The sequence below is a fragment of the Drosophila sechellia genome, chromosome 4 (genome assembly GCF_004382195.2).
Source record: "Drosophila sechellia strain sech25 chromosome 4, ASM438219v1, whole genome shotgun sequence".
NCBI classification, from domain to species: Eukaryota; Metazoa; Arthropoda; class Insecta; order Diptera; family Drosophilidae; genus Drosophila; species Drosophila sechellia.
Window position 1 is genome coordinate 911,192 of NC_045953.1, and position 17,373 is coordinate 928,564.

At 35.8% G+C, this 17,373-nt stretch overlaps 1 protein-coding gene and 1 long non-coding RNA gene across 3 annotated transcripts; one reads left to right on the forward strand and one right to left on the reverse strand.

Annotated features, from left to right (window-relative positions):
- Nucleotides 1–1,313: 1,313 nt before the first annotated feature.
- LOC6620124 (metabotropic glutamate receptor) lies at nt 1,314–16,178 on the forward strand. Of its 2 annotated transcripts, none has more exons than XM_032723912.1 (9): nt 1,314–1,514; nt 2,616–3,395; nt 4,502–5,045; nt 11,477–11,730; nt 11,816–11,922; nt 12,237–12,362; nt 12,423–12,942; nt 12,995–13,290; nt 14,464–16,178. In XM_032723912.1, exons 2-9 carry the CDS (start codon nt 2,711–2,713, stop codon nt 14,752–14,754), a joined length of 2,823 nt encoding a protein of 940 aa, XP_032579803.1. In that variant the 5' UTR covers nt 1,314–1,514; nt 2,616–2,710; the 3' UTR covers nt 14,755–16,178. The 2 variants fall into 2 exon arrangements, with proteins under 2 accessions (XP_032579803.1, XP_032579802.1); XM_032723911.1 differs by having other exon boundaries at nt 1,316–1,514; nt 14,359–16,178.
- Nucleotides 14,904–16,441, reverse strand: LOC116801927. Its single transcript, XR_004362288.1, has 2 exons — nt 16,159–16,441; nt 14,904–15,793 (listed from the first exon to the last, which is right to left on the reverse strand). It is a non-coding gene; the product is annotated as an uncharacterized LOC116801927 (long non-coding RNA).
- Nucleotides 16,442–17,373: the final 932 nt, after the last annotated feature.

The following is a 17,373-nucleotide window of genomic DNA, read 5'->3' on the forward strand; positions in this document are numbered from 1 at the left end:
CTAAGATTTTCTAAGAGCGATATCCCGAATATCATATAGAAATCAAATCAAAAATAATCCGTAATTAAGATCCAATTATATTCCTCTATCACTAGGACTTTATTCTAAATATGTAAGTATATATATATATATTCCATAGGTCTCGATATCTTGAGTCACGAAAGACATACACTAGTCTGTAAAGGTCCTTACTTAAAACTTAAAAAAATTATGTATTTCTTATTAGTTTAATTTTTAGTGAACAACAAAATAATTCCCTTAAATTCAATAAACAAAGCTTTTACATGCAAAAAGGCTAAAAAGCTAAAAATTATGTCAAAAATTTTTAAATGTAAGCGTTACAGTTTTTGCGGGTTTGTGGATGCTAGAGGGGCACTGAGCGAAATTTACAAGACTTAAAATGAAATATATTATAGCTTAGGGCAGCTTGTGGGCTTTACCGTGGGCGTGCGGTGCTTGCGGTACAAATCTCCATGCTTATTATTGTGACCTTTTTAGCTTTTATAGTTCCTGACTGATGAACTCGGACAGTTCGACTCAACTATTGATCCTCATTGAGAGGAAATATAAATTCTTAATATGGTCGAAATCTTTTTCTGCTAATTCTCAACGAATCTAGTATACACTTTTCATCTACGTGTATCGAGTATAAAATAAGTTAATTTTCTTAAAAGAGAAAGAGTTTTCCTATCTGTGCTGACGTACACATTGTTTTATATTTTGAGGATGGTATATAACGTATTTGATTTAAGATCGGAAATATATCGATAGTTCAATTTGCTGTAGCTATTATAAATAATATAATATATATACATATTAATATATTTATGTATTTATATATGTGTGTATTTTGCATATGTATAAGACAAATAAAGATGATATAATCAAACAACGCCGAATAGATGATAATTATTTATTAATTTTAGTACATCGAACTAAGTAAAAATGGATTTTCCAAAAGAAGACGTGGAAAAGTACATTTCTATTTGACCAATTTAGACCTAGAAAATTTTTACTTACATTCGAGTTCCAGAAAAAAACTGCTGGGTCTTATTGCAACATCGGTAGGAATAGTACATTAGTGTGCCCGTTTAAAGCGAAGATGAGTATAGTGAAAGACCATTGTTAGACAGGTGGTAAGGACTACACAGCTCTCTTAAAAACCGTTATTAAATTTTAATGAGAGAGTATAAATGCTTTTTTCTCTTTGGTATGCTGCGGTAATGGTGCTTTCTCTCTCAAATTCCGTGAGAGATGGACAGTTAGAAGTATTGTTGTAGATTGCTGTTGCTATTGTTGTTCTTTTACTTGGCCACTGCTGCTGGTGCCCATTTCTTGATTGTTGTTGTGCTGCTGCTGCCTCTACAAGAACTGATTTCGTGTTAGCTTATCATGGATAAATCAGTCAACCAACTGGTAATGGTAGGACAAGACGTACGCGTATTAGAGAAATATAAAGAAGGTTTTAAGAAATGTTGCGATAAAGTTGTATAAGAATTTAAATGAGAAAAAAGGTAATTTAATTGTGAATAATATAAATAATTTTTCTGAATAAAAAGTTCTGAGAGTGATAAAATACATAAATTATTGCAAATTTTAAAGTTATTTAACGTTTATCATAAAACAAAGTATCTCGTTTACAAAAAATAAACACAATTTTATGAAAAAAGTTACATTTTTTCACACGTATATAAGATAGTTGCACAGGAAACCTATTCTAAAGGACTCAATATTTTACAATAACTTTTTACATATATGAAAATAACTGCAGATAAGTATGAGTGCCATTTTTTAGGGCTTTCGCTAACACATTGCTTTTGCAGCTTCAGAGCAACGCCATCACCAGTACCATTCTTTTTGGTACTTCTTGGCGTGTCCTTACATTCCAAAGCTTTTTCTGTTACGTGTTAATGGTGCTTTTACCACAGGCAAGAACCACAATATTATATAGAAAAGCAAGTATGATAGCAATGCCTGGTGTTCTGACAATCCCACACCTGTTGGAAGTGCCCAAAAATGTTGCCTATAAATAATGTTTTACCTGGTTTGCTGAGTATATACTCATTTTTCGTTTTATTACCCGTTCAGAGAGTATATTTATATCAATCTTAATGTTATTAGGTTTAGAAAAAATTTGACATGGTTTTAATAACGACCCTACTCGTGATCTAGTTACGTGTCTACGTGTCGATCTAGCCATGTCTGTCGGTCTATAAAAAAGTCCGTACAAAAGTCAACTAAAACTATAACTTGTTTTAATTTTTATTATTTATCTTTCCAAATTGTATCGGTATGCCCGTTACTCGTAGAGTGTAAATATTTCAGAAAAATTATTAAATTTCTCGTTCGCTTTTCCCCCAGCTGATAGTCTATCTATCTCTTCTTTTATTTTATTATTTGTTTAGCTTAAAAACGCCCACACTTCATGAACAATTCATGTTTTTTTTTTTTCATTTAATGATTTGATTTTTATGATTTCTATAATAGGACAAAAAATTGTTGAAACGGGTATCTGACAGTCGATGAACTCGACTGTTTCATTAACTCTTGTTTCTGTTTAGATATGATAAACTTGTAATATATTTTTAATTATAGAATTTTCTTGGTTCCCTTAGATAAGCATCAACCAAGGACATGCAAAAACATGAACCTGTAATTTACGTTGCGGGCTTAATACATTAACCTAAATTATCCACGTGTCTTTAAAAAGATGAAACAGAAAAAAAATAACGGAACAATTTTAGTCGTCGTGATGGTTTTATCCTGGAGTCAAGTAGTAGACTTAAAAAGTAGTAACACACATACTCAGGATTCAGTGTCCGTTTCTCTGCCTGGCGACATAATACTTGGTGGGCTATTTCCGGTCCATGAAAAAGGTGAAGGTGCTCCTTGCGGACCAAAAGTATATAATAGGGGAGTTCAACGCCTGGAAGCAATGCTTTATGCTATAGATCGTGTAAACAATGATCCCAACATACTTCCGGGAATTACGATAGGAGTCCATATACTTGACACCTGTTCAAGAGACACATATGCCCTCAATCAGTCGCTTCAATTTGTCAGAGCATCCCTAAACAATTTAGACACATCAGTATATGAGTGTGCAGATGGGTCAAGCCCGCAACTAAAAAAAAATGCTTCGTCAGGCCCAGTTTTTGGAGTTATTGGCGGTTCCTACAGTTCAGTGTCCTTGCAAGTGGCCAATTTGCTGCGCTTGTTTCATATTCCTCAAGTATCACCGGCCTCAACCGCTAAAACGCTTTCGGACAAAACACGCTTTGATCTGTTTGCTAGAACAGTACCACCAGACACTTTCCAATCCGTAGCCCTCGTGGACATACTAAAAAACTTTAACTGGTCATACGTATCAACGATACATTCGGAAGGATCTTATGGTGAGTCTTAATCAGTCTTCTGCAAGCCGGTAACCTTTCGGTAATTATTTATCATAATTAAATTAAAAATCAAGAGAGAATGCTATAGTTCCCCGAACATTAGATATCCGTTGCTCAGCTAGTAAAAGTGCGAAGGAGAAATTTCAACATTTTCTTGAATACCGCTAGAAATTGAGAACGAAAGTTTAAAACAAAAAAACATATTCAACATTTTTTAACAGTTGAACAGTTTAACAGTTTCGTAGGCGTAGGAAATTTTTTTTTAATATATATGTAGAAATTTACAAGAAAAATATATACAAAATATAAAATAATTTTTTAAAAGTTTGGGCGTGGAATTTTCGGTTTACATCAGGAAACAAACTTGCGCTTCGTCTATGTCACTGGACGCATGCTCAATCTTAACTCTGTAGCTTTTGTAGTTCCTGAGATCGAGGCGTTTATACAGATAGACGGACGGACGGATCAAATCGGCTATTTATCAACTCGGCCCTCTACTTCTTTCAATATTTTTAAAGAATTTCGTCTACGCTTTTACTCTACGAGTAATGGGAATAAGAACTAGTATATCCGAACAAGATTTATATTTTTAACTAATGTTCTGACAGTTGATTGGGCAACTATATTATATAGTATTATATTTACATTCAAACCGAATTTATATATTTATAATTACAAATAGCGAATTCTGATTTTTATACCCTTTTTATACACGTTAACATGACCATATAAAGTATATATATATTGTTAATCAAAAAGTCTAAAGCTGCCACGTCTACATTTCTGAAAAATGTTTTGAAACATCGGTATACCACTTTGCCCACTTGCCTCCTAACACCTACAAACCGCTCAAAACAATCACTTCCACGCTTTTGAACAAGTTTTATTTTTTTTTTAATTTTTTTTTCCCAATGATATAATTTTGCGTTCACATTTCCACTTGCTGAGTAACGGGTTTTTGATAGTCGAGGAACTCGACTATAGCATTCTTTCTCCCACAATATATATACCCTCTCCAATGGAGGGTATTGCCTTTATATAGCCGTGCAAAATTTAATGCAGTTTTTACGATTTTAACATATGATATTAATTGAACCAATAAATAGGTGAATATGGAATAGAAGCATTACACAAGGAAGCTACCGAACGAAATGTATGCATAGCGGTAGCGGAGAAAGTACCCAGTGCCGCAGACGACAAAGTTTTTGATTCCATTATAAGCAAGCTTCAAAAGAAGCCTAACGCTCGCGGCGTTGTACTTTTTACAAGAGCTGAAGATGCGCGTCGAATTCTACAAGCAGCTAAACGAGCTAACTTATCGCAACCATTTCATTGGATAGCAAGTGATGGTTGGGGGAAACAACAAAAACTACTCGAAGGCTTAGAAGACATTGCTGAGGGTGCAATAACTGTAGAACTGCAGTCAGAGATAATCGCAGATTTTGATCGCTACATGATGCAACTGACCCCAGAGACAAATCAAAGGAATCCTTGGTTTGCTGAATACTGGGAAGATACTTTCAACTGTGTTCTGACATCCCTTCCGGTAAAACCTGATGCTTCAAACTCGGTTAATTCTACTGACAATAAAATCGGCGTCAAGGCAAAAACAGAATGCGACGATAGTTTCCGGTTATCTGAAAAAGTTGGGTAAGTTCCGATCAACTAGCTGCTTATTTTTAAAGCATTATTACTTATATATCAAAAGGGTATTCTATATCAGGATGAATAAACATGAATGCCATGATCTGAACTATAAGATCAGGATTCAATATTCAACATCTATATTTTTCTGAGGAGCGAATGCGGCATTGCTTGGCATGAATAATAAATTCATGGGATTTTCATCTTCATCTGCAAAGCGAACGCTCTCTGTGCACTTTTTAAGGAGTATTGGTATTTCTAATTAAAAACAAGATAAAATGCTATAGTCGACTACGCCGACTTTTGGAACGCGAAATTTTATTATTTTTCTGGGATATCGATAGATATTGGGGAATAAAATAAGAAAAAATTATTCCAATTGTTCACATGTGTGGTCGTGACCGTTTTAGACGTTTTGAATGTATAAGCTGTAAGACTAATAATAACATGAAAACAAATTTTTAAAGGGTGGGCGTGACAGTTTTTGAACGTCAAAACATTTTTCAATAGTGTGGGCTTAACAGGTTTGGGATCAAGAATATATATACTTTATATGGTCGGAAACCATTCTTTCTTCCTGTATGTCCGGAATTTACTTGGTTTATAAGATTTAATGTTAATTACAATTCATTCTGTGTATTCGCTATGGAAATAAGTGATGATGAAAAGGAATGAGAAGAGAGAGAGAGAGAGCGCGTGTATGAGAATTTCTGTATGAGAGCGCTGTGGGGAAGGAGAGCGAAAATCCCTGCTGAGCGTGGCGCAATGGGAGGTGAGGAGGAAGAAGAAACAGGAAGATGAAAGAAAGTTCGAATTTGCCTCCAAGAAGAAGAAGAGTGACTATTACGACTCGCTGCGTGACAGTGAAATAAATCATAAAATATGAACGACGCTAACGAAAATCCATCCTCGACATCAGAAGTGGGATCACCACACCTACATGACAATTCGGAACAAAGTTTACGCGCGATAGTCGAAAGGCAAAATAAAGTGATAGCTGAATTATTAAAAGCGTTGGTGACTGGCGCACGTGCTGTTTCCGCGACTCTACCGACATTCAACCCCGAAGCAGCTGACGCCGACGCAGCTGCATGGTGCAAAACGGCTAATATGATTCTGTGTGAACATCTTCAAGAAGGCGCATCTTTGGTGATAATGCTCAGCAAATCACTTCTCGGCAGTGCACCGCAGTGGCTTTCGCAAATTTGTTTTCCTGGAATGAGCTGGCTGCAGTTCAAGGAATTGTTCCTGGAACGCTATGAAGGCAACGAGACAACGGCTGCAGTGTTGCTGAACATGCTGAATGGACGCCCAAATCAACATGAATACCTTTCGGTGTACTCCAGCCGTTTGGTTACAACTTTACTGACCAAGTGGAAGGAAATGACGCACGAAGAGATTGCGGTATCATTGGCTCTGGCACATACATCGCATATCGACCCCAGACTTCAGCATTTGGTTTTCAAAACGAACGTAAAGACACGAGCGGAGCTACAACAACAACTCAGAGCCCACTCGTTCGTCAGAAATGCCGAATTCGCTGGAATCGAGCAAGGTCCCGAAAAGAAGAGGCACAAAATGCAAACACCGATTAGGTGCCATAGTTGTGGTAAACTCGGACACAAGGCAATGGAGTGCCGAAAGAGAAGCGCAGAGGAAAGGAACGAGAGAAACGAGACGAGACCAGGCGTTAGACGCCATAATCTTGTAGTTTTGAGAGGCATAGGCGACAATGTTGTCAAGAGTAATTTGCAAATTCTGTCCACTGTAAAAAAAAAAATTTCTGAATTTAATATTGAATTGTTATTTCACGTAGTTGATAATAAATGCCTTAAATACGATATGATGATTGGGCAAGATATTTTTCAGATTGGTTTTGGAGTAATGTTAGAAAGTAACAGGTTCGATATTTACAAAACACAAACGGTATTATCGATAAATGACAATAGCATGTTAAAGAATTCGACTCAATTGCTAGTGATAAATCAAAACTTAATGCTATATTGGCCAAATATTCAAATAGGCTTTGTATTGACTATCGTGAGTTGAAGGCAAATACAGTGTCAGATAAGTATCCCTTGCCGTTAATATCAGACCAGATTGATCGCTTACGTGGCGGAAAATATTTTTCCAGTTTGGATATTTTGATTCTGTTGAGAGAACAGCTTTTGTGACCTCTGAAGGTCAATATAAGTTTTTGGCAATGCCGTTCGGATTAAAGAATGCGTCATCAGTTTTTCAGCGTGCCATAGTCCGGGCCCTGGGGAATTTAGTTAATGCCTATGCTGTGGTCTATATGGGTGATGTGTTGATTGTCTCAGATTCTGAAGAGGAAGCGTTCGAAAGATTGGAGAAAGTGCTAAGCGTGTTATTAATGTCAGGGTTTTCTTTCAATGTAAAAAAATGTCAATTTCTGCGAAAGGAAATAGGACACTTGGGTTTGGTTGTAAAGGAGGGTGAACTGAAGCCCAATCCACGAAAAATTCAGGCATTATCTCAACTTCCAGAACCAGGTTTAACCACACAGATACGACAGTTTATTGGCTTAGCATCCTACTTCAGTCAGTTCGTCGCTAGATTTTCGGAAGTGATAAAACCATTGTACCAATTAACTTCGAAATTAAATGATTTCAAATGGGAAAAACAACATGAGGAAATTCGTCAAAGAATCATTAAAGTCCTGATCAGTGATCCAGTATTAATCATTTCTGATCCCAAATTTCCAGTTGAATTGCATACAGATGCGAGCGCAAATGGTTATGGCGCTATGTTATTGCACAAAGTAGAAGGAAAACGCAGGGTAGTCGAGTATTATAGCAAATGCAACACGTTAGCAGAATCTAAATACCACTCTTATGAGCTCGAAACATTGACAGTCTTTAATGCCATCAAGCTCTTCCGTTATTACTTAATCGGTAAACAGTTTACTGTGTATACGGACTGCAATTCTATTAAGGCGAGTCAGGACAAGGCGGTATTGAGCCTGCGAGTGCATCGATAGTGGTCATTCATGCGACTTTTTGAGTTCCACGTTGAATATCGTAAAGGAAGCCAAATGGCTCATGTTGATTGCTTATCAAGGAATCCTGTAGCTGTAGAAGCACAGCCAAATACAAGTAAAGCTGTGGAAGTACGAGTTGACTTGGCAACTATCACACACAACTGGCTAGTATCCGAGAAGCATCGCGATGAAAATATATCAAATATTATGAGCGAGTAATAAGTGTACGAAATTGGATGTTAATAGCAGTAGAGACTATCGAATGTTCGTGGCAGGAGGCATTGGGTGAGATGCAGTTGGTCATAAATGGCACCACTAGTCGGGTGACTTAACACAGCCCCTTAGAATTGTGGATAGGAAAATAGACAAGGCCGATGGGAATGTTGACCATCAACGAAGAAAGGCCAGTAGATCTGGAGAAATCTAGAGAGAAGGCTAAAGAAAACATTGATAGGAATGCAAAGTATGATAAGGCCAGAGTTGATAAAAAGCATGCCCGTGTGGTAAAATATAAGATTGGTGATCATGTGTTATTAAAGAGTGGAGAAAGACACCAAACGAAATTAGATTCTAAATACAAAGGACTGTTTGTTATAGTAGAGTTGCTAGATGGAGATCGTTACATGTTGAAATCATTAACGACTAAGCGAATCCACAAGTATCCACATGATAGTGTACGCAGTTTGCCCGATGAAAGGGAGACTCGTGAGATAATAGAAGAGCTTGACGACGGCAACAGAGAAGAAAACGTAAAAAAGGAATTCGATAATGAGTTGTAAGCGAAAAACGTAAAAAAGGAATTCGATATTGAGTTGTAAGCGGATTGGTATCCAAATGGTCGAGTTTGTGCAGAAGGGAGCGTGTACTCCAATTGGAAAGTGTATAGACTGCTAAACTGACATTTGACGACTAGTGTAAGATAGCCAGACGATTAAGCTTGAGTAGAAGAGAGCCTGTACTCTAAGCGTTAAGTTGAAGAATATCCTACTAAGCTAATCTCTGATGAAATGTATGGTTGATAGCCAAATTGTTGGGTTTGTGCGGAAGAGAGCGTTGACTCTAGAGGAGATTGAGAAGGTTTATCCCGCCAAACTAACATTTGAAGACACAAGAAGTGTAAGAAAATTTGCTACGGAAAGTTGAGTTGAATGATATGAGTAATGAAGTCAAGCGATACATTAGAAAAATGAAGAACAAAGAGATACAGTGAAGTTTATGTTGAGTTAAGCAACACGAGGACGTGTTATAGTCAGGAAGGCCGTGTCGGGAATTTACATGGTTTATAAGATTTAGTGTTAATTACAAGTCTTTCTGTGTATTCGCTATGGAAATAAGTTATGATGAAAAGGAATGAGAAGAGAGAGAGAGAGAGCGCGTGTATGAGAATTTCTGTATGAGAGCGCTGTGGGGAAGGAGAGCGAAAATCCCTGCTGAGCGTGTCGCAATGGGAGGTGAGGAGGAAGAAGAAACAGGAAGATGAAAGACAGTTCGAATTGGCCTCCAAGAAGAAGAGAAGTGACCATTGCGACTCGCTGCGTGACAGTGAAATAAATCATAAAATATGAACGACGCTAACGAAAATCCATCTCCGACATGTATATAGTTTATAGTATATATATATATATGTATGTATATACATACATATACATATATATACTATGTATATAGTATATAGTATATATAGTATATATATATATATATATAGTGTAGTATAGGTATAATATAATTCCTCTTGTTTATATAAAACACAAACTCACCAATTAGCCTCTCTTGGTTTATTTGGTACTTTCCTTCTTCAGCTTTAGCATTCGAATCCCTCCCTCTCCGTTTGCGATCTGCCTACCCTTTTACTCTACGAGTAAAATCCCGTCCTTGTGAACATATGTACAAGGGAACAGTTGTTGCATTTACTTTGCAATGCATACTTTTCGGCATAGGTTGTATTTACATCTAATGCGTTTTAAACAATGTTTATACATATGTTTAGAACGTAAATAAAGTGAATAATAATTTTTAGCTCATTGTGCGACAGATAATTTTTAAGGGCGTTATAATATTTGTCATTCATACTTACATTCACATGCTTACATACATACATTACAAGAAAGGACTCAGTATTGCATCGCGGGGGAATTCTTGGCCCGTTCACAACAAGTTGATTCTCTTGGCTCTTTTGACCACAATTGTCGTGACCGCAGCAAAACTGTTAATCGCTTGCCATGCCTCCTTTTCTTGCAGAGGCTCTTTTTCTCTTTTTTTTTTTGGCTCATATTATCATATTAAAATGTAAAAGAAAACCAGTGAGTACAATGAATATTTTCATAGTATACAAGCCGATAATTTAGAAACTGGTCTTATATTCTAAAATATAAACTTAAAACCTGTTTTTGGCAAAACAAATTGTTACACCTCCATGTGCTGCAAACAATTTTTTTTTTTTTTTTAATTAATTAATTGCTTTATTAAGACATACGGGGAAATCTTGGAGCCCCTTTGTGTCCTTCTTTTCTATTAATTCTGCCCATTTGGGAGAGATCTGGTTAGAGCGCTGGCCAGCCGATTTCTGTGGCGCTCCAGCCTGTATCTGGAGCGTATCTGCTCGAGTGCTGGTTTATCTCGTCAAATGCCGTTGCGAGTTTCAGGTCTCTGTGCAGGGTGGTGTTTCGCACAAACCACTCGCAGTCGGTGATGAGTCTTGCTACCTTATTTTGAATAGCCTAGATCCTTTTGATTGGGCTGTCGCATTCCAAGCCCCAAATTTGGCACCCATACTTCCAGTTTGGTGCTAAGATCTGTTTGTAAATTGTCAACTTGTTGGATAGCGACAATTTACTGCGCGAACAAAGTAGCCAGTAGTGCTTCGCCACCTTAGCACGTAGGCGCGTTCTGATGTCAGTCACATGCTTGGCAAATGTGAGTCTGCGACCTAGAAGCACTCAAAGGTACTTTGCTGCGTTCGGCTGTGGTACGGGGGCTTCCTCGATGTAGACGGGCGGTGGCCTTCTCCGCTTTAAAGTATAGCAGACGTTGTTGGATTTACTGCTATTGATGCCAATGTTTCAACGTCTAGCCCATTCCGAGAACCGATCTGCAAAGTCCTGGATACCATCGGCTGCGTCGTGCTCGCATCGGGACCTGTATGTGACGCACACGTCATCGGCAAATGTGACCAACATTGACTTTCCGTAAAGGCTTACATCCGGCTGCGGCATGTCATGGCTATACAGGCAGTAGAGCAGGGGGCCGAGGACACTACCCTGTGGAACACCAGCTTAAACTCAATAAACATTTAAATATGATATGTATCGTATAAGTGATTTTTTAAGGCTCTATCAAAGGTATGCAGAGAACTGACCACTCCCGACATGCTTTCTTATTGTTTCAATTAAATAAAAATTGATTTAGACGAAACAGAAAAGAATATGTCTCATTACAGATACGAACAGGAGTCAAAGACACAATTTGTTGTGGATGCCGTCTACGCATTTGCCTATGCACTTCATAATTTGCATAATGATCGATGCAACACACAAAGCGACCAAACGACAGATACAAGGAAGCACCTAAAAAGCGAAACTGTGTGGTATCGAAAAATTTCGACTGATACTAAGTCCCAAGCGTGTCCTGACATGGCTAATTATGACGGAAAGGATTTTTACAACAATTACCTTTTAAACGTATCATTCATAGGTTGAGTAGTTGATTTTGTCTAAATTACTTAATAATATACATAATAATAATCTTTATAATCCCATTTATGGTTCGTCCTGAATAGATCTTGCTGGCAGCGAAGTTAAATTTGATCGACAGGGCGATGGTTTGGCCAGATACGACATTTTGAATTATCAACGGCTAGAAAACTCTTCAGGATATCAGTATAAGGTACCATAAATCACACACATGCAAATATGTATGCAAAAATGATAAAAATATGATAAAAATGAGATTCCAAGTATATATAGTAAATTTCTTTATTTGTTTATTACACGGACTCAACACAGACAACATTCTTATGTACACATTTAATTTATATTTTTTAAAAAACGACAAAGACATAAACGACACACTAGAATATGTGTACTATTTTGTAAAAGAGTGTTCAAAATCGTATTTATTTTAAAAATTTGCTATAACAAAAATATATATTTAAACGTGAGAATTGTAGTGCGTTTAACGATAGTCAAATTCATTTTCAGGTTATTGGAAAATGGTTTAATGGTTTGCAACTAAACTCAGAAACAGTTGTGTGGAACAAGGAAACCGAACAACCTACTTCGGCCTGTTCACTCCCATGTGAGGTCGGAATGATTAAGAAACAACAGGTAATTAGCATTTGAGTCAATTTAATTATGTAATTTTCACAAAGAATTGTATTGTTGTAGGGGGATACTTGTTGCTGGATATGCGACAGCTGTGAATCTTTTGAATACGTATATGATGAGTTTACGTGTAAGGACTGCGGTCCTGGACTTTGGCCCTATGTTGACAAGCTTTCCTGCTATGCTTTAGACATCCAGTATATGAAATGGAACTCGTTGTTTGCGCTTATTCCGATGGCCATTGCAATTTTTGGTATTGCAGTGACCAGTATTGTAATAGTTTTATTTGCAAAAAATCATGACACTCCATTGGTAAGAGCTTCGGGACGAGAGCTAAGCTATACTCTTCTCTTTGGTATACTGGTTTGCTATTGTAATACTTTTGCACTGATAGCTAAGCCAACAATTGGCTCATGTGTTCTACAAAGGTTTGGCATTGGAGTTGGGTTTTCCATTATATACAGTGCCTTGCTAACAAAAACAAATCGAATTTCACGAATCTTTCACTCTGCTTCTAAGTCAGCACAGCGCCTTAAGTATATTAGTCCACAATCACAAGTGGTGATAACTACCTCTCTGATCGGTAAAATATTAACTTTTATTAAATGTCCTTATTTAATATTAAATCCTTTTAGCAATACAGGTGCTAATCACAATGATTTGGATGGTAGTTGAACCACCAGGAACTCGATTCTATTACCCAGACCGAAGAGAGGTGATTCTTAAGTGCAAAATACAAGACATGTCCTTTCTCTTTTCTCAGCTTTATAATATGATTCTCATAACCGTTTGCACTATTTATGCAATTAAAACGAGAAAAATACCTGAAAACTTTAATGAGTCAAAGTTTATTGGATTTACCATGTATACCACATGTATAATCTGGCTTGCGTTTGTGCCCATATATTTTGGAACAGGAAATTCCTATGAGGTATGTATTTGTTAAATTAATGTTGTGACTTTATTAACATTAATACAATTGCAAAATACAATTGTACAAATGAATTACCAAACCACATTTTTATTTAATCTAGGATACTTCGGCAACCCGACGCATATATTCACTTGCAATAATTATATTCTGCGCTAACGCGCAGATTAGCATGGCTCAGTTTTTTCTTATGTTCTGTGCTTTGTCATTGCACGAAAATTTACTAATTTTGTTGTTTTTTGTTCACTGATATACCCGCTCTCTTTGAGGAAAAACAGAGAGAATGCTATAGTCGAGTTCCCCGACCATCAGATATTGTGAATGAACGCGAAATTTCATAATTTTTCTGGGATATCTATAGATATTGGGGAATAAAAAAAATTTTAAATTTATTCCAAGGTGTGGGCGTGACCTGTTCGGCGGCCTGAGGGCGTTAGAGTGGGCGTGGCAAAAAGTTTTTTTTGCAAATCGATAAAAATTAAGTAAATTTTTTTGGTACGATAATTATGAGTGAAAAAATTTCCAACAATTTTTCAAAAATGTGTACGTAGCAGTAGCGGTTTTAGGGCATTACAGGTGTGCGTGGCAAATTTTTTTGCAAATCGATAGAAATTTACAAGAATAATAAAAATATGAAAAAATATAAACACATTATTGAAAAGTGCGGGCGTGGCAGCATGGCTCACATCACTATATCACATCAAAAAAAAAAGCCCAACGATCAAGGCAAGGCAATTTGTTTCAGTGTTTTTTTTCCGTTTTGTCCCAACGAAGAATATATGTATCTTCTTCACAAGGTTGCAAGCTTCTGACTGAAATCAATACTCTCTGCAAGGGTAAATAAATGGTAAAAATAGATTTAGATGTTTTAAAAATACTTACAACGACTTTTATTCCTTCATTTATTGATTTACTTTAAGGTATGTTTTGCATATACATTTTGGTTTAAGTAAGACTTTCTTAATCGGTGCCAAATCAACATAAATGGAATCGTTTTGTAACTGAGCTGCTTGCTTCAAGCTAATTGTACTGTAAAAATAACTATAACAAAATATTTGCATTTTTTAGGTGCAAACTACTACATTGTGTATTTCAATAAGTCTAAGTGCATCAGTGGCTCTTGTATGTCTTTATTCACCTAAAGTATACATCCTCGTCTTTCACCCGGACAAGAATGTTCGCAAGCTGACTATGAACAGCACTGTCTACAGGCGATCGGCAGCGGCGGTAGCTCAGGGTGCGCCAACCAGCTCTGGATATAGTCGCACACATGCACCAGGCACTTCTGCCCCAACAGGAGTTGCGGTTGGAACAAATGCGTCTTCAAGTACCCTTCCGACACAAAATAGCCCCCACCTTGATGAAGCTTCAGCCCAAACAAATGATGTTCACAAGAGCAATGGAGAATTTCTACCTGAAGTTGGCGAACGGTTTGAGCCAATCTGTCATAGAGTAAATAAGTAAGATTAATCGTGAGGAAAAATCCCACTTTAAAACACTGTGCAATAAAATAAGACAGTATAGGTTAACACATGGCGAATCTGACTCCTGAACCAAGGACTTAGAGAAATACATAGGTCCTCAACATGATTGGACACGAGTAACATCAAACATTCAGTTACGTATTTTTATTTTATTGTAAAATATGTTATACGAATCCTACCCTCAGTGTGTGTATTCTTTAATTGAATTCGGTATCTGTTGATCATACTTATTAAAATTTTTAAAGGTTGCACAGTGATCGAATTCACGAAAATACATCCGAGTGCCTCAACTATCTGGTACCCGTTATGGAAATTAAAACCAACAACTCACTTTCTCAATAGACACTAACGTTATTTACAAGCCAAAACAGTTATCAAATCATAGCTACCATATGAATTATAATAGAATTATTGAATTTTTTGGTAGGAGCACAGTTTTTGAAAGAAAAAGTAGACTGAAAAAAATATATGATGGTCATTGAAAGTAAACTTGATCTGGGGTCATATTTACGTAGTTAGAGTCTAAATCGTTAATGCTAACTATCATGCTATCATCATAACAGACGACAGTTTATAAATCGTATTCAGCTAAATCTATGTAACAGGAAGTTTTGTTACTTCATAAATTGCAACCTGTCTTCGAATAATTTGGCAAGTCAAATATATTATCTATATACCAGACCATTTTTATGTCGTCCAAAATATAAATACAACTTAAATTTACTTCATCGAAAAACCATATTTTTTTCAAAGCAGAATGGTTTTAAAGTCGTCCCAAAATATAAATATGGATTTTTGTCATTTTGCAACGCAACAAAAGAGACTCTTGCCAAAATATGAGGTATATTTAAGCTGAGTGATGACTTCTTTTTTCCTTTTGTCCTTTTTGACGCAAACTAGAAGGGTTAACGCAGAACGCAGACGGGTTCAGTAAAGGGTATCTGGTGGTTGTGCACTCGACTTAAGCGTCTTTAGTTCTTCCATTTTTAATAAAACCATTTCATTCACATTCCTATATCCTATCCAAAAAAAAAGTAAATAAGAATCAAATATATTATTAAATTAATCTAATAGAAATGACGTAATATCGCATACAAGTCACAACATATCTGCAAAATGGTAAAATACTTAAGTGTGAACTACGTATCATAACCTTCTAACATTATTTTACAAATACGTATATGTTTAAAATTTGTTAGTTTGAAACTTTAAAATTGTACTTTAGCAGAAGTTTACTACACACTAAAACAGCTTTATAGCCGTAGAATACACTTTTGAATAACATTATTGACAGATTACTGAAATAGTGGGCACTTAGAGTACTTCGTAAATATGGAGCGAGTCTAAATAAATGAATGAATGGACTTAATTTGTATTTACATACATAGTTCGAATCAACGTGTATTCCCATCTTTTATCAATAAATAGGTTAAGTTTAATTTTAATAATTATTTTCGGGTAAAACTTTGCCCTGGTCCGGTAAACATTTAATTATGTAATTGCAAATAAAAGTTAAACACCAAAAAAGAAGATAAGGTAATGCTCCAACGTTCCCGATTTTATAGATGCTCCAAACAGAATAACATAGAAACATACATACATACATAAAAGAATCAGATAAACTTCGAATTACAAATTCTACTTAACATGACTCTGAAAAATCTCTCAACGAGAGGCGATTGTGTTTTGTATTGAGGGTTGACTTTTGAAGGATAAGATTCTTTAGGCATTCCCCAAAACTCGTTTTACTCTACGACTAATGGAAATACTTATGTTATTCCATGAATATTTGTTTAAATATGTAAACATATAAACTTGCTTATAATTTTTTTCCATGTATAGAGAAATAGTAACATTCTTTAATGAGTTTAATTTAAAAAAATTATGTTTGCTCAATGGCCAACACTATGGTATATCAATGCTACCCATGAACCAAATTATTCTACATTTATTTAATGTTAAAGTTCTAAATTAAATATCATAATATATTAATTATACATGTAAATCCTATTAACATTTTATAGTCGTAGATAACCCGGAAAGTATCAATGCAGTCATATACATATACATACATAGAGTAATTATTATAAAGTTCCTTTAACCTACTTGTATTAGAGTTTAATTCTTTTTTTTACCAAAGTTGTCTAGATATGTCATTTTTAAAACATTGAAGTCCAAATACGTGAAGATACAACAAATTTAACAATAAAAAGCGATAAGGTGTATGAAATTGCAAACCCCTTATATATAATATATTTAGCACAGTTAATCATTATAAAAGTACACTATGAAATCTTAAACAGTATCTAAGTACAAATAAAGCGAATTAACTCTATAAACATTTCATGGATGCAAAACATAAATTATAAGGATAAGTAAACAATAAAAAGCCAAAGCAACGAAAAATTTTAATTTTGGCATTATTGCCAAATAATAATAATATAATTGGATTCTATATATATTGCTAATTTGTGTTGGTTTTATAAAGTTTCTAAGTACATTATGTAAGAGGTTTAAATAAAAAAACTGGCATGTCTCTGTTTTCTAACAGCAACCCCTTGATCAGCGAAATCAATCAAACAGGTCTACATATATGTAT

Excerpts from the sequence above, each read along its gene's own strand:
- LOC6620124 (XM_032723911.1), top strand. The coding sequence starts at position 2,711 with ATGAAACAGAAAAAAAATAACGGAACAATTTTAGTCGTCGTGATGGTT. Across the intron at positions 5,046-11,476 it reads CGGTTATCTGAAAAAGTTGG|ATACGAACAGGAGTCAAAGA; the intron begins GTAAGTTCCGAT and ends GTCTCATTACAG. Across the intron at positions 12,943-12,994 it reads GATAACTACCTCTCTGATCG|CAATACAGGTGCTAATCACA; the intron begins GTAAAATATTAA and ends AAATCCTTTTAG.